This window comes from Thamnophis sirtalis, unplaced genomic scaffold (assembly GCF_051295495.1).
Source record: "Thamnophis sirtalis isolate CommonGarterSnake01/CBP01778 unplaced genomic scaffold, rThaSir2_p1.2 scaffold_4, whole genome shotgun sequence".
Taxonomy (NCBI): Eukaryota; Metazoa; Chordata; class Lepidosauria; order Squamata; family Natricidae; genus Thamnophis; species Thamnophis sirtalis.
The window spans coordinates 43,493,868-43,512,633 of NW_028261384.1; the positions used below are offsets into that span (position 1 = coordinate 43,493,868).

The 18,766-nt window shown below is 36.8% G+C and overlaps 1 protein-coding gene across 2 annotated transcripts in view; it reads right to left on the minus strand.

The window, feature by feature from the left end:
* Positions 1-18,766, minus strand: part of COLQ (collagen like tail subunit of asymmetric acetylcholinesterase) — a 55,434-nt gene that overhangs the window by 27,245 nt on the left and 9,423 nt on the right. For both annotated transcript variants that reach the window (XM_087712818.1, XM_087712817.1), the window contains exons 3-8: positions 11,472-11,573; positions 9,526-9,570; positions 8,299-8,325; positions 7,433-7,504; positions 5,096-5,158; positions 3,166-3,192 (exon numbers count right to left, since the gene is read on the minus strand). In XM_087712818.1, the coding sequence (XP_087568944.1) occupies positions 3,166-3,192; positions 5,096-5,158; positions 7,433-7,504; positions 8,299-8,325; positions 9,526-9,570; positions 11,472-11,573 (336 nt within the window). The remainder of the gene's footprint in view (positions 1-3,165; positions 3,193-5,095; positions 5,159-7,432; positions 7,505-8,298; positions 8,326-9,525; positions 9,571-11,471; positions 11,574-18,766) is intronic.

An 18,766-nucleotide genomic window follows, 5' to 3' on the forward strand; every position in this document is an offset into this window, starting at 1 on the left:
CTACTAGATCAGAGCAGTGGTGGACTGACATTGAAATGATTCAAATCGAGAAAATGTGTTCTTCCTTAATTTAATACTTTCATAGTAGATATCATTCAATATTATTGAAAAACTTGTGCCATGTGTTTTCACTTTATAAGAAAAGAAAAAAGTTATTGTTAGACAATAAGTTATAAGGAATGAATACTTGTGGAAAGCAAGGATAAAGGGACAACTCAGAAACAACTCACTATTTCAATCTTGCTTTTATTTCAGCACTAAGTATATAAAGATGCGGAATAGGAGTAGTTTCTATCAACCCAGGACAATGGACCTGTTTATTCTCTGTTGTGTTGTATTGTTACAATTTTTCCTATTTAGATAAAGGCAACAGTGTCAAATCTTTTATCTGGAGAATTAGATCTTGGAATTATTTGGCAAGATAATCTAAGAAATTATAGCCCAGGGTTATTTTTCCTTAGATGCTTATGTAATAAGAACAACCATCCAGAATATAAACCTTGTTAACTGTTCTGCATAGACTGTTCCCCAATTTCTTGCTGGAGCAAAGAAAATTCAGCTTCAAAGAATGCCAGTAATACCCTGCACAACATTTAAATCCTATTTTAATTTGCTTTGCCATTTTTTTATTACTTGATTCTGTTCAAGGCCATTCAATGGGTAAATAAAAAGAAATAAACACTGTCACCATGTGATCAAAGCCCTTTTTATATGCATTGTATAAGGGAGGCATATGAGAAAGGGTAGTTCAATCATGCACTTGCTGTCACTATATGTGTGTGTGTGTGTGTTTTCGTAGATTTTCATAGGTACAGGTATGCAGGTCTTGGCGTATTTGGGTCTTTTCCTTAGATAAATCTGAACACAAACTCTGGCTTAGATATGTAGATGACTCTTTTGTAATTTGGCCCTTTCTGGACGTCCTAATCTACAAAAAACCCAATGGCTCCCTAGGACACACCATCTACCGGAAAAAAACACACACCAACCACTACTTAAACGCACAATCCCATCACGGCCCTGCACAGATCAACTCTGTAGCCAAGACCCTCATCTCCAGAACCAAATGCCTAACCGACAAAGACCACCTGAAAACTGAATTACACACTCTCACAAACGAATTAATTTCCAACGGATTCCAAAGAAACACAATTACCAACCTAATCCAAAAGGAGACACCCCCAAAGAACTGAGACACAGAACAGTTATCCTGCATTGCCTCCTCTCTTACATCAAAGGCACCACAGATAAAATCGGCAAAATTCTCCACAAACACAATATCAAGACAGCCTTCAGCACTGACCAAAAAATAGCCAACATCTTAAGAAACCCCAAAGACAAGATCCAGCTAGAAAACCAAGGAGTCTATAAAATACCATGCAAAATCTGCCCAGCCACATACATTGGACAAACTAATAGGAGAATAAATGCACGCATCGCAGAACACAAGAATGCAATCAGAAAAGAAGAAAAAACTTCTTCCCTTTTCCAGCACCTTAAAGCAACAGGAGATGAAATTGATTTTGAAGGAACCAAATTAATCTCCAAAACAGAACACTTCAACAAGAGAATAATTATGGAAGCCATCGAAATAGAGAAACACCCCCACAACATGAATAAACGTCACGATACCTCCCGCCTACCAGACATCTGGAAACTAGCCCTAGTCAACAAACAAGTCCCAGCCACGAAAACCGACACTGGATCCAGAACAATACAGGACACCACCATCAATCACCCTCACCAGACTCAAACCCAAATCCATCCCATAGACGAAACGCAACCACCTTCCAGAAGCCAAACCACAGCAGCATCACCAACTGCTGCACCCCCCCTTCAACCCCCACACAAAGCAAACTGACACACGCCCTGAACACATGGCCAGACCGCAAACCCGGAGCCAAACCAAATGGATGTTACATCACAGCCATCTGCTCAGGATATTACATCACAGAACTCAGGAGGTTACAATGCAAAGGCTCAGGATGTTACAATGCAGCCAACCTCCCAGGATGTTGCAGCACACAACTCAGCATATCACTACACTAGAGCTCAGGATTTCATCACACAGCCCAATACCCAGGTCGTTATAACACAAAAGACTATTGGGCACACAGCTAGTACCTCAGCCTCACAGGATGTTACGAAACAGCCGACGAAGCTGCATACACCAACTCCATCAACTAATCAAGATGTAACAACACAGCCAACCAACCCGCTTACAGCAACAAAGCCAGCACTCCACACACACCCACTAATATTTATAGAAAGACAGCAGCTCCGATCACGCTTTGCTCGCACAAGCATGAAGCCGAAGGCACCAGCCTGAAGATGGCAAGTGGAACCTTGCCGAAACATTGCCAAGATACTCTCAATCTTACACGGGAAAAGGCCCGAATATGCCAAGACCTGCATTTGTGTATATGTGTGTGTGTGTTTGTGTGTGTGTTGCATTTGTGCTGATAAATAAATAAAGGAAGACTAGTATAGATCTATTTCAAGCTATTAAGCTCTCATCAGCTAGCCATAATCGATATTTATTTATCAGCACAAATGCAACACAAATGTAATAAAGGCAACATTAAAAATGGCTTGGATGGCTCCTAGGGTGAGCTAAAAGGCAGAAAAAGGGAAGCAGTATGCTCCCTCCCATATTTGGGCATACCAGGGGTTGTGACACTATCTATATATATATATCTATATATCTATATCTATATCTATATCTATATCTATATCTATATCTATATCTATATCTATATCTATATCTATATCTATATCTATATCTATATCTATATCTATATCTATATCTATATCTATATCTATATCTATATCTATATCTATATCTATATCTATATCTATATCTATATCTATATCTATATCTATATATGTCTATGTCTGTATCTATATATTTCTATATCTATATCTATATCTATATCTATATATTTCTATTTCTATATCTATCTATCTATCTATCTATCTATCTATCTATCTATCTATCTATCTATCTATCTATCTATCTATCTATCTATCTATCTCCCTCTTTTTAATCTCTTCAACCTACTTTACTCCTGAATCAAGTAAAAGCCATTTTTAATATCAACTGGATGCAACATACTTATTTATACAGATTAGTACCAAGTGCTTATTAGAAATGTAATCACTCACCTTTTGTCCGGAACCCCCTGTATTACCCTAGAGCAAAATTTTGAAAGACAAAAGGAAAATATAACAAGTGACAGCATCATATCTCAACCTAGAAGCCAACACAAGAAATCATGTATAGTAGATTTGATATTGCTTTCAACGTTTAATAAAAGCAATAATTAGTTCAAGAGCTAACATCATTATAGTTACAGAAATCTATCTGATTAATCATTATAGTAATCTCTTTACCTTATCTAGCATAGATACATCTCTGACATTGTCATTTACTGGGTTTCTAGTTAAATTCTAATCCTTTGTAGCAATATCTACAAGCATTTTAATGACAAATTTAATCTTAGAATTGTCACTAAATGCACGTAAACTGCTAAATGTTAAAAAAGTGAAGTTGATATGTACCTGTGTCATATAAATGCAGATGAATATTAAATATAATTTTGAAACATGGTATTTTGCCAGTTGGATCAAACAATCCTCACATAATAAATATGCATGTTTTTCAGAATTATTGCTTTTAAAATGCACATACAATCTTTTGATCTATAGTCCATTAAGATTATTTCTAACAATTAAGAAACTATAAAAGAATTATCTCTCACATATGAATGTGGCATCCTACTTTCTATTCTTGTTTCTCTATATATCATTAGAAAAGTAGGTCAGGATATCTACATGTCAGTGTATTTCCAGGTTATCTGTATATAAATACTTAAAAGCAGTCAAGTCAATTGTGTATCGAAACATGTTAGTCTAACAGATGTTAAATAAATATATAAGTAAGCGAATAACCCATTGAGTCAGGAAATGATAAACAGTATGCCTAACAATGTTAAAAAAAAACCAACAACAACCAACCCCAACAAACCATCAGCTTAGTGAAAACTTCCTAAAAACTGTAAAGGATATAATTCTGAGTATTTAAGTGCTAAATATCATTTAGTCTAGCTGTTTGGAGGTGACTATGTAGCATGTAACTCTCCTTTACACTGCCCTATTTTTCTGAACACAATATCCTTACATCACAGATGTAAGAGATTTAACTCCTTGCTTTGTAAAATACTTTCCCATTCTACATGTAAGTTTTTTAAAAAAAAAAATCAACAGTGGCCATAGAGCAAAAGTGTCAAATTCGCAACCTGTGGGTGGATGCGTCATGGGCTGGCCACACCCATGCCCAGTTTAGCAAGGGTGGGGGAATCATGATATGTCACGTGATGCTGCCATGACAATGTCAATTTGGCACCCCTGCTTTAGAGGGACTTTTAAAATGTAATTAAAAAGTGTATCTGTGTTTTGTGTAAAGTAGCTGAGAACAGAAAGATTTAAGACTCCTAATCACAGTGCCTAGTGACCAGGTTCAAAGTCAAACTCAGTCATTTGTTCTAATATAAACTCAAAAACAAAACAACAATTGCATGTTAAATACATAGAATGAGTGACTGTACAAATGAATGAAGAAATGTGGTCATAGCCAGAACACTTCATTCATTCACCCATTTTTATACTAAAGATATATTTAATATATTGTGTAGCTCAGCCTTAGGAATATCTGCAGGAGTGGATGTAAAAAAGTCAAGATGACAAACATGATCACATTTATCAAAGCCTCACACCTTTTCCATGTGCTTTAAACATGTGATGGCAACCATCATATTTAATTTTTGGAGCCCACCCCTTTTTCTCTTGCAGATGCTTCTGTTCAACCCACATATACTATTACATTGCTATAAGATATCTGATAAAGACGAGAAGAAAAACAAATATTTCCACACTCTTATTACAATACTTTGTATATATGAGAAAAGTCTGTATTTTTTCATTATTATTCTTTATTCCCAAAATCATAAACGCTATCTGTCTACAACATACACCAATTAACTTCTAATCCATTTTAGACCCTGAGAAAGAGAACATAGTGCTTGGAGTAACAAACCTTGAAACCCATTGGTCCTCTTATACCTGGCAATCCCATCAAACCTAAATCTCCCTTTTCACCCTAAAAGAAACAATGAAGAAAATTATTCACAATGGCCAGGTTTTATTGCAATGGTTGCACTAGTTGACAGCTGAAGAGAAATTTGTGCCATTTCTATATTTCTTAATGTATCCATATCATGGGAAATTAAAATACGTAAAATTAGTTCAACACAAATTCTTTGCACAGAACAGTAAGCAAATGAGCAGATTGTTCAGATTGCTCCCTTGCTTTTATTACCATTGGATATAATTAACCTGGATGGCACTGAGCCAATTTGATTATTTGTATCACAGCGTAAGGCAGGGATGGACAGGTTCTGATGGCCATATAGTTTTGAAATGGGAGGCAATAGGATTCATTGGCCATGAAACATTTAAGAAGATTTTCTATCCCGTTTTTAAAGGGCGTTGAGCTAATGTAGGTCTATGCTCCAAAATTTCTTTATTTCTGACATTAGGAAACTATCCCACCAGTTGTCAGCAATCACACTGCCAAATTTCCTGATGGGTGAAAAGATTGCAACAAAGAGGTCCTCTTCTTGTACTTTCAGTTTGTCAGTGATTTCTTCTAAGATGTTTTTCAGTGAATTAGTTAAGTTTATAGTCCTAGTGTTCCCTGATAATCTCCCATTCAAGTATTAACCACATTGATTATATGATTACCTTCCTACTGACCATCTGTAGCCAACACTCCCCCTGCCTTCTCATAGATGCTCTTAAGAAGAAAATATGTTCTGATTGATATAATAATGTCAACCCATAATTTCACTACTTTTATAAAAACAACTATAGATAGAAATTTATGTAAAGGGTAATGTTTATAGCTCAGGGTTGAAATGAGGGGTCCTTGGTGCTCTCTGTGCTTGTTGGCTTTCTTGCAGATGTTTCAGTACCCAAGCTAAGTAACATCATCAATGCTAGTAAGGAGTGGGGTTTGCTTTCAATTTGTATTCTAATGGCTTGCCCAGTTGGTGTTGGTGGAAATGGTTTTGGTGGTTTGTTGTTGTTGTTTTTGGTTGGGCTGTTTACTGTGGTTTGTTTGGCAGTTCTTTGATTGGAGTATTTTTCACATCTTAATTGTTGGTCTAATGTTAATCTTGATGTTAAGTTCTGCTCATCTGGGTGTTGAATGCTGGTGGGAAGATATTTTGGTCTCTCTTTTTGGCTTATTGATTGTCTCTTTTGAATAGTTTCTCTATTTATCTCTACATGCTTGTTGATCATCAATTTGTCTGAGTGCCAATATTCTAGAAATTCTCTAGCATCTATGGATTTTACTTGGTCAAGGATGGTCAAGGTTTTCCAGTTGAAACTATGGTTACATTTGTCAATATGTTGTAAAATTAAAGAGTTTTCATCATGTCTTCTGGCTACTGGTTAGTGTTCATGGATAAATTCAGCTAGCCTTCTATCTGATTGTCCTACATAATGACTGTTACAGTCTTTAGTCTGTATGTTGCAGATGATTCTTATTTTTCTTCTGGGACTGCTGGGTATTTTGGTTTACTTAGAATATTTTGGAAAGGTTTAGTTGTTTTGTGTGCTATGCTGAGGTCATGTAGTTGCAATAGTCTGTTGATGGTTTCTAAAATGTTTTTGAGGGATGACAGTGTTAGCCTTTTTACAGCTTCAGTGGGTTGTGCTATATTGGGTTCAGCAGTCAAGCACTTTTTTGATGAAGTTGCACATATATCCATTTTGTTAGAAGATGTTATATGGATGATCTGTTTCTTTATCCTGCTGTTCAGGATTGCTGCAATGTGTTCTTACACAGCTTCTCTTGTGGGAGGTTGGATTATTACTTACTTTGATAGTGGAGCACTTGGTTGGTATGGATGGTTTTCAGTACACCTGTGTTTTAGTTTGCCATTGTACTCTCTGCTAATAAGAATATCCATGAAAGTTAAGGTGTTATTTTTTTCTTCTCTTGTGAATTAGATTCCTTTTAAGATGTTGCTGATGGTTTGCTAATTGGTCCTTTTTTACTATGGTAAAAGTGTTGTCTAAATACCTGGTACATATTTTGGGTTGTATGTGTGGGAATGCTATCAATTCCAGACAATTCCAGAAATATATACCTATTAATTCTATATGAATAATTAATTTAAGTTAAACTTTGTTGTTACATGAAATCTGGTGTTTGGACATCATCTGCCCAAAGCACACAACAGATTTTTCAAACTCATCATTTATTAGCAACCTTTTATAGGAAATACCTTGGGTTTCAATAAGATTATAATTTACATTACAAGTAGGCTGATTGACAAATCACTCATCAGTAGCTTAATCTTACCTTTAGTCCCATTGGACCAGGCCATCCAATAGATCCTGGCATTCCAGGGACACCTGGAGGACCTCGACTGCCCTTCAAAAAAACAGACGATGGAGTAAATGAAATGAAATTAATTAAATTAAATTAATCAGATATAATAGCATGGGTGTTCACATAGTTTCAACATTCAAAACGACTGTAACATTGTAACTTCAACTAGTAATTAGTCACCTACTTTACATACACCATTGGAAATTCTCCATGACCGTGAAGCACCCAGAAATCCAATGTACTCATCCCTTCCTCATCTGTCACTTCATTGCAGCCATTAAACCAGATTTCAGGAAAAGGAGAATTAGATCTGCCAAGAAAATGGCTGCTGGAATAGGAACTTCTTGGCCCAGAAGTGAAAGAGAAGGGGAGCTTAACAGATTTCTTGGGACAGGAATAACTTCTTCTTCAACTATAGAGAATAGATATGTGATATCTATATATCTCAGATTAATGCATGTTTATCAGTGTCTGATGTCATGTAGAACTTTTATAACAAATCTACATGCCTTAGCATATGCACAAAAGCAGCCTTCCCCAACCTGAACCCATTTTAGATGTATGGACTTCAGTTTTCAGTATTCTCCGCAATGCCAATAGTGGTTGGAGGACTCTGACCTCTGAAATCCACACCTGGAATTAAATTAAGTTGGGAAAAACTTCTAGAAATCAGCCTTCCCAAATGTACTGGACTACAACTTCCATCACCCACATCTAGCATGACCTTGCTGAGTGGAAGTCAGGGGTTGCAGTCCGACACACCATGAGGATGCCAGATTGAAGATGGCTGCTGCAAGCCTTATAATGTAAGAGATCTTATGCGTTTTTTCTTATACCTTTCTTCCTGGTCTTCCAATCTCACCCTGTCAGAGAAAATAATACATCAGTAGGAGTCACAAACAATTTGAATGTAGCTGGACATTTTTAATTTGGTTGATTAGCAAGAAGAGAGGAAAGCAGTGTGTGACAGATTCCTATATTCTTTTTTATATTCAGGATTTCTATTAATCAGACAGATCACACTTCTTGGGACCAAGACAGACACTCATAAAATGAATACTGGGGGGGGGGGGGAACAGTGATGACCCCAAACATTAAGGCTCTTCCAGGTTTTTGGGGAGACAAGTTTGGAGGGAGTCCAGATGACTTCCCTAACTTGGCTGGGAAAAATCTGAAAATGTGTTTAGATGACATGATTAGATTGTTCTTTGTCTGAGCAGGAATCTTACACAATCAAGATTCTGACCATCCAGAGGACAGAAAGGATCTTCAGTAAAATCAAAACTGAAGCTCCTCTTCAACCTCTACAATTCAACCTACAATGGTCAAGAGAAAAGGCCAGAACCAGAAGGTGCATTCCAAATTCCTACTATTGAGATATGAAGACAGCCAAATCAGGAGTGGATTGCTGCTGGTTTTACTGCCGGTTCGCAACCCGCACTTCGTGTGCACACACATGCACGTGCTGTTCAATGTAAATTGTTCTGCACACATGCACAGAACAATTTACAGTGAACTGCGCACGCACAGTCACTGAAATCCAAAATGGTGGTCCAGCAGCGGCGAGGGAACCTGTTCAGGGGTATGACAGGCCTGTGTTGCTGCTAGTTCTGCAACCAAGGCCCGAGTTCCACTACTGGTTCGGCTGAACCCGGATGAACTGGCAGCAACCCACCTCTGAATCAAATCTGGATTACAAAAATCTAGATGGCAGCAAATATTTAATTTCTGAATCTTTTTGCTGCCATGTATATGAATTTTTGAAGCCCAGATCTGCCAATCTTAAGATTTGATCTCGTACTCTGACATGCTTTGTTTAAAGTAGGCATTTCTGCTACAAAAATCCAGACTTAGTTGGTAACAAAGAAATAAAATTAAAAAAACTCTCTTTGCTGCCATTTGGGTTTAAAAGTTGAGTTATGAGAACCTTCCCTACAGGTGAACTGCATTTCTACAAGAATCAACGTAATCAGCTTGCATTCCATATTTGCATACTTGTATGAGCAAATTCCCCCAAGATTTTTGGGTTTTTTTTACATTAACAAAACAACTTTGGAGCTTACTTTTACTCCCTTTGGTCCTTTCACACCAGGAATACCTTGTGGGCCCTAAAAATAGAAATACGGTGTTTAAATATCTTCATCATGCAATTTGTTCACTGACTTGTCAGTGATAACTTGTGACTCCACAGAACTTTTCTTATTTCTTATTGAAAGAATCTATACCAAGTTTAGACACTTCAATTTTTCTTTGGGCGGCATATGAAGAGCATCCGGCGACTTCAGCTAGTCCAGAACGCGGCCGCGCGAGTGATTGTGGATGCACCTCGGTTCACCCACATAACACCTATCCTCCGCGAGCTGCGCTGGCTACCTGTCGATCTCCGGATGCGCTTCAAGGTGCTACTAGTCACCCATAAAGCCCTGCATGGTAGTGGATCTGCGTACTTGAGAGACCACCTTCTGCCAATTACCTCCCTGCGACCAATTAGATCTCATAGATTGGGCCTCCTCCGAATTCCATCGGCCAGCCAGTGTCGGCTGGCGACTACAAGGAGGAGGGCCTTCTCAGTAGTAGCCCCGACCCTTTGGAACGAGCTCCCCGTGGAGATTCGTACCCTCACCACCGTCCAGGCCTTCCGCACAGCCCTTAAGAACTGGCTAGCCCGTCAGGCCTGGGGACAAAGATAGCCGCCCCTCCCAAATGATGAATGAATGTTGCTTATTATTTTTATTATATGTGTCTACGTCATTGTCTGTATTCCCCTTCCTGATTTTATGTGAGCCGCCCTGAGTCCCCTCAGGGAAAAGGGCGGCCTACAAATGTTAATAAACATTCCAAACATTCCAATATAAATGTTATTAAATTCGAAACTCTTTAATTTGGACAGAAAACTTCACATGCAACATGGTTCATGTCTGTTTAGAGCAGCCGCTGCTATTTTGGCCTCATTTAATGTTCAGATTTTAGGAATTTTTAGACCTAATGATAGATGCTTCCAAAAAGGCTTTTATTGTGCAACCTCCTGATAAACTCTAGAATTTTGTTAGTGACTCAGAATGACATTTTCTTACCATTGTAACTCTGTCCTTTGCCTTCACATCTGCCTACATATTTGTTTCTAGAAATATTATTTAAGGAACAGTTAGACTGTGCTTTCATTTGGTAGAATTTGGAGTCTTTCCTATGGAAACACTAAATAAAATATATTGGAGAGATTGGATGGAAGCATAACAGCTGGAATTTTGGGGAGGGAGTGATTCTATTTAGCAATGAAAAAAATAGAAAACCCATTTTAGTTATAGTTAGATTAGGCTCCCAGAACTGACCAGATGGAAATGAAGCTAGCAAGCACATCTGCCTGAACCTTATGCTGCAACAATGGAGAAACTTAAAAAGAAAGAATGTGGCAGCAACAGCCATGTTAGATTTCCAGACCCTTGGATGTGCTGAGAGGGGACAGATGGGAACAGATAGGCACCGGTTCAGCCCTAAGTGTGCCACTGCGCTAACTAGGCTATTTTAAAATTAGGCATTTCAGTAGAAAATTAAAGCTTGCCTACGTCTCAAAATCAAATAGACATGGTATGTTCAAAGATTAGCAAATTATAGTTTAAAATGAATATTTCTGAAACTTTTAATGTTTCCCCCTTGTTTAAGATGATCTGTGCCCATCAAACAAGAGCTAAGTTTTCAGAATCATAGAATTTTCATGGACCTATAGAAACATTGGATTCCTTACTAGTTTATATAATATTTAATTGCTTGCATATTTAAATCAGTCTATTTAAAAAGCACTAAAATCACTTTTTGCCTTGATGGCTCAACAAGTATATTAACTAAATGAAGGCCCTATAAGTATATTTTAAGTAAGGAGGCTGCTTTATTTGCATCATTCCCATCTTCCTCTCATTGTGTGTTTTCTATTCTTCCATGCCATCTGACAAAGTAACATGAGAAATCCTGTCCCCAGTTACTACATTTTGTCCTTCCAAAATAAAATACTAACCTGGGGGCCAGGAGGTCCTGGGGGACATACAGATTCTGCACAGGGAGATTGTGTTATCTGAAGCTCTTGACACAAGTTTTTCAGATCCAGAGTAAACAACATCTAAGAAATTAAGAGGAGGAGGGGAGGCACAAAAGGACATAAAAGGTAAAATCTGTTTTGAGTTGAGTTTAACTCTTGATAACTTTATGGATATATCCATGCAATTTTCTTAGTAAGAGCATGGAAGGGATTTGCCATTTTTTTCTAGATGCTTAGCTAAAGCTTTGATAATTCTATTTTGGCTTCCCATCCAAGTATCAACTGACTTTATTTAGCTTCTCAGAGCCAATAAGGTTGATAAAGTACAATTATGTGTTGAATAAAGTCCCACTAGAATTGAGCTTCATGTCCTGATATATCCATGTATTTATTTCTTACCAATATTACAAAATCGTTTATGGTCTGCTGCTGGAATGACTTTTCAGCTTCCTGATTCTTTCCATAGTTTCCTGGAGATCTTACATCCAAAAACTAACCCAATCCTGTTTAGCTTCCCAATATAAATGCCCCATATACATGAGCAGTAGTCCAATTTCAGAACAGCTGAATAAATTTTTGTATATGTAGCATCCACATGCCTCTTTCATCCATTCATGGGTCACCTAGATATTTTCCAATTTCTGATTTCCCAGGTTCTATCAAATGTTTTTGGATAGAAAGAGTTCTAGCTCAATAACTGGGTTCCCTTCACACTAAGCAATGGTTTGATGCATAATCTAGAAATAGCTGGATTCACCTTTGATACTAAATTCTACATCATGGTTTACGTGCCACAAAGGTCAACATACTAAGCCATAGCAAGGTTTATTCTTTGTGGGAAATAAGGCTATAATTATAAACCATTTTGTTACTAATAAAATAGATGTTTCTGGGGCACATGAACTGCTACTAAGCTCACATATGGGTAAGCCTGTTTGGTCTCTGTGGAAATAGAATACTAGACTACACGGGATTTCAATCTGACTCTTCTCACCTTCTTTCTACAACACAACTTCCTCAACCAAAATAGACCTTCCTGCTTATAGCACAAATTGCAAGTAGCAGATGCTCCCAGAAATAGCATCTCCCAATAAAGCAGTCACCATATGACCCGAATACAGGTATTTCTCTATTTACGACTGTAATTGAGCCTGGGATTAGAGTCATAAATTGTGCTGAACACTAGACAACCCTTGATTTTACAAACACTTTTGTGGCACTTGTTAAGTGAATTACCATAGTCGTTAACTGAATAATCTATTGTCCACCACAGGTGTTTCCAGAAAAAAAGAGTCATAAATCACAGTCACATACTATGGTATGCTGCAAACTGCTGTAAATTTGGACCAGTTGCTGAGCACCTGAAATGTGACCATGTGACCAGTTCTGCTTCTTGCAAAGTATTCATTAAAAAAATGAAATAACAGTCAGAGGACATATATCATATTATCCTACCTATTAAAACTGAAGTTATATAATACAGAAAGGATAGAACAGGGAACAATAGAAAGTCTTTCTCTCCTGACAGTTTTTCATATTACAATAAAATTAGGACTCCCAGTTGTACTTCTGGCGCCCTTGGAAGCCTGATCTGCAAGCTCTGCAGTCAGCTCTGACCTCTTCCTGTCGGAGGGTTCAATTTTGGACCACAGCCACCCTGAAGGGGTGATGAAGTAAGGTGGGACCACCTGGCAGGTCGAGAAGAGCTTCAACTCTCCCTGACTGGGAAAGCTCCTTCATGTGAAGACGAGGAGCAGTGGCAGCCAAAATGGCTGCCATGAAGCTGGGGACAGCCTGAATACCCAAGATTGCGCTGGAGAGAGAAAGTGAATGGAGTGTGAGCTGGGTGAGAAAATACTTTTTATTGGAAGTTGACCCCAGAAATACGAGTGGGAAGCATATTTAAAGCTATTTTTTGAAGCTGCAAATGGGCACACAGGAAAAATACCGAAGAATTGAAGAAGAAAAATTGGTTTTTAAATAATAAATAGAAACTTGGTTCCTCAAAGCTAAAAGGCATGGTATTGAGAGCATTTTAAAATGCTGGAATTAAAGCCCCAAATTTCTCCTTACAAACATTGCTCAATTATCAGATTTATAATTTAAAAATTATTTGAATAATTGAAAAAGTAATTGAAATCAGAACGCTTAACAATATTGCAGAGATTGAAGCAGACAGAAGCGAGAGTGCCATCTGCTGACGAAAAGGGAAATATGCAAACTATTCAAAAAAACGAAATATTTGTTAAATACAGACCTGCTCTAAGACCATTAGAGATTTGATTATTAACTAAGGACTTCAGTTAAGAGCCCCTGAACATAATTGAATATTATTGAACATATATGGTAATTTGAAAAGGTGTGGCTATCTCCTGGTGAATTCAAATTGCATGGACTGACTATTGATGAGACATTTAAATTGTGACTTGAAAGTTTGGCTTTTTGAATTAATGAACTCTGGACAGTGGACTAAAAAAAGAGATTGGCTACACACAGATACAACATAAGATAGAAGTGAGGAGAACCTAAACAGAATGGAGTTTTTTGAAAGCATTGAGAAAATATTTGATAGTATAGACCAAAACTGGGAAATTTAATACAAAGAATAACAGACAAGGAAGAAAGAATGGAGCTACCAGAAGAAACAGAGAGGAAAGTGGAGAGAAATCAGCAAGAGGAAGATAACAAGGAGGAGATGTTGGCAAAATGAATAGTGATTAAGGAACTAAAGAAGGAGGGAAATAATGTTAAAGATTTTAAAAGGGAATGGGAGAAACAGGAAAAGATCTGGGGAAAAGAGATAGATGGTGGAATGGATAGTTCTGAAATAGATAGTGGGAAAGGGTAGAGTTGGGAGGAAAAGTTAGATTGCATAGACAAATAGAGGGAATAAAAGACCTAAGGGACAAATATGAATATAAATACCTAATGTATAAATGATCATGATTGATACTAAAACTGTATAAAGAGATGTTGAAAAATGGAAGAAAGAAAGATGGAACTTTGATTTAACTAAGGAAATATAAACAACAAAATAGGTGGAAAACATGTTATAGCAATATGAAATGGGGGGAGTTAAAATAGGGATAGAAAATAATGGGGGAAATAATAATTATATATTAAAATAATTATAAAATGTTAACATATACAAAAGGACAGAAAGATGGTTCAGAAAAGAAGGGTGATAATAAAATAATAATAAATAAATAAATAATATGAAACAATGGAAATGAAATGTAATATTTAGGAATAATAAGACTATGTTTATGTGCACTGAAATGTATGTTACCCAGTTACCACATCATTCACTCAGTGATATGTATAAAGTATATAAAAATAAAAAATTGATTGAAAAATAAAAAGAAAGCATAAAACTATATTAGTTACTATAGCTTGATTGTATACATTTCCTCTCACATATTCCAATAATGTTATTTAAGATCACTACCCCCTGCTCTGAGTCAGCAGAAGACTTTGCATATACAGTATTCGTCTATATAAAGTATTTCGAAGATTTTTAGAGGCTGTGGAATGGTTTTTTAAATTTCAGATTCTGGCTAGAAATGAGCTTATTCTTTTCCTTCTGAAACTGTGGAAACTGCAGGGAAAGATTCAACACTTTAAAATAGATAGCTAGATAGATAGCTAGATGATAGATAGATAGATAGATAGATAGATAGATAGATAGATAGATAGATAGATAGATAGATAGATAGATAGATAGATAGATAGACGAATCTTTCAGAGGAGAATGGATGATAATAGGAGCTGTGGTGGTGCAATGCTCAAAGTGCAGTATTGTAGACAAATTCTGCGCAAGTCCAGTTCAATCCTGACAGGGTTCAAAGTTGACTCAGCCTTCCATCCTTCTGAGGTTAGTAAAAGGAGGATCCAGATTGTTGGGGACAATATGCAAATAATGCTTCTATGTTGCTAACCTCCCAGAGAGTGCTGCAAAACACTATGGGGTGATATATAAGTCTAAATACTATTGCTGTATGGAAAACATCTAGTGGCCAATAGGAACCACAGCCAAACGTTACCTATACAGTTTGCATTTTCCATGTAAGTTTTATCTATTTTTTATTTATTAAATTAAATGCCACTCATCTTACTGTTGAGGAAGATATTGAAACATCATGGGTTAATATAGAACATGTACTGAAAAAAGAAAAAGGGTACACTATGGCCATTCTTCAGTACAAATTCAGTTGCATGAAAATATATCTTACGTTGAGTCAAATTTTTCAACTTTCGAATTCCAAACATCAGAGGTGCTCAAATGTTGTGACATGCTTTGGGGATTATAAAGATGTTTTGATTACTGTAATATAATTTAGATGTACTTGTAATTAACTACATACATCTGATAACTTTTTAACATTTTGTCTGTTTCATCATATATTCTTAGCACAAGGTTCTTTTGGTGCAGCCTTACTGGAATTATTGACCTCTTTATGCTGATTTTTATGACAATCCATCTTATTCTTGGTTTTGTTGCTAGAATTCTTCTTATACTATTGCATGTTCTATATGTTCACTCACAGTTCTAGGGCAGCTCGTGGGATGCAGCTCATGGAATTCCTCATGGGAGGAATTCAAGGAAGCGGGTAGATTAAATCTGTTTAAGTCTCAATCAAGTTCCTTCATATGCAATGAAATAATGGCAGTCAATTAGAAAGTGTGGGGTGGTGAAGGAACATAAAAACTAATATCATAAAAAGTTTGGGAAGTCTTCCAATAATTGTGACATGATAGAATGGATTTATGCAACTATTAGAAACTAGATAGGATTATAGGACATTTTGTCCCCAAAAGAACATCTTGATATTCCAATAAAGATACATACTCTAATTCAGTTTCATAGGATTCTTATTTGCTTCCGATTTGTAATTTATTTATTTATTTTTACATCAAGAAGCCTGCTGCCTGTGCACTGTTGAGATACAGATATTAAATTATATTTTTATGAATGGCAAATTGAATCTAATCTATCTAAATGACGATGATCCTGTCTTTAAGATTACATCACCTCCCCCAAAATAAGATGTAAAATGGGATGATAGATAGATGGTGGGATGGAAGGATGGAGGGATAAAGAGATAGAGTGTGTGTGTGTGTATATATATATATATGTGTGTGTGTGTATCTGTGTATGTATCTATGTATCTATGTATCTATGTATATGTTTTCTGAGGTTTTCGTGGGTGTTAGTATGTAGGTCTTTGGTTATTCGAGAAAACCATGTTGTATTTGTGCTAATAAATAAATAAAGGGAGACTAGTATAGATCAATTTCAAGCTATTTAGCTCTCATCAGCTAGCCATACCCTTACTGGGAATCGAACCTGGGCTGTATTACATATAACTGCCTGATATATAATACAGCCTAGGTTCGATTCCCAGTAAGGGTATGGCTAGCTGATGAGAGCTAAATAGCTTGAAATAAATCTATACTAGTCTCCCTTTATTTATTTATCAGCACAAATGCAACACACGCACACACACACACAGACAAAAAAACCCTATACAAATGGTTATTTTTTTGCAGCCCTGATGATGTTACCTAGTTTGGTAATAAGCAAGAAAACATCCAAGCTCAGATATCAGCTGGGATCCCAGTCAAGGGGAACTGTCAGAGAGATTAATTACTAACTCAGTTTAGCCCTGGCCTACAAATATTTTTTTCCAAATTAAGCTATCCTATTTAGAAATTCATTTTATTGATCTATACTATTTCTATACCAACCACTATTTCTCATATATACCCTATTTTTTGGAGTATAAGACGCACCATTTCCCCCCCTAAAAAAGGGTGAACATTTGGATGCGACTTATACACTGAATGTAGCCCACCCACCAGCTCCAACCCTTTGGCTTCTGCCTCCCAGCAATTTATCTCCTTGCAGCAAACGGGGGATTGCGAGGCTGCAATAGGCTATAGTAATCCCTGCAGCCTCAAACAGCTGATGATTGGGAGAAATTGAAAGTGAAACTTGCTGTTCGCTCCACCTGGCAAATTGCTGGGAGGCAGAGGCAGATTTTTTTTTCTTGTGCTAATCAGGCTGTTTGCTGCAAGGAGGCAAGTCAATAATGGAATAAATTCCTATCAGTGGTAGGTTCCAGATCCCGTTGCAACCAGTACGGGGCCGGGCGTCCACCACATGAATGTGCACAGCACATACGAGGCAAATTGATGGGAGACAGAGTCAGATATTTTTCCCTTGTTTTCCTCCCCAAAAGCTAGGTGAATCTTATACTTCAAATATCTTATACTCCAAAAAATATGGTAATCCAGTTACAAAAATTTGCTATACACAAATACACCCATCCACCCATTCATTTATTTTCAACAGCTGTTCTCAAAAGTTACAAGAGCTCCTTCTCCATGCACAATTATTGCGGGGGGGGGGGACCTGTCTTGGACAGGTTTGACAGGCAACAAGGGCGTCCACAAGAAGAATGGAAAAAGTAAGATGGTAATAAACATTAAAAATGGCAGAGTTTTGATGACATTTTTGTGTCCACTATCTTGACTACTTTTTACCCCCACCCCCACCTCCATTCCATGTACACAACTGGTGCAACATTCAAAGGAAAAGCCCATTGTCAAAAGAATAATAAAACACAGAGTAGTATTTCATTATCCCATGAAATTGAGATAATTTTCATGTAACTGAGTTTGCACTAAAGAATGGTCAAAGTGTACCCTTTTTCTTTTTTCAGTACATGTTCTATATTGACCTAGGCTGTTTCAATATATCTATCAACAGTAAGATAAGAGGCATTTAATTTAATAAATAAAAATAAATAAAACTTGCATGGAAAATACAAACTGTATAGGTAACTTGAAGAATTTGATTCTGTGTCATACATCCTGATGTTTAAAATACTTCCAAGCAGGTCTCACATAATACTGCAGGTGTGCTATAATTGCTTGCCAAATTAAATGGAGCATAATTCTATGTCAAAAATGATGGGATTGATTATTCACTTCAGCAGTATATATACTAAAAACAATGGTATTAAAAGAGTTGAGGAAATAGAAGGTATCAGCTCTTCTAATGGACATCATTTAGAAGAGTGTTTTAACTTACATCTCCTGCTTTGCATGTAAAAATACTGAAATTGGCAGGATTGACTTGTCAATGGCCACAGGATTGCAGATTATTTTCTGCCTTTTTCCCAACCATGCTCCATTCCACTATTTTTATTCCTTATTTACAATAAGCTGTTTGGAAGAATTTTAAGCACAGAATCTACTTGGAATTTATA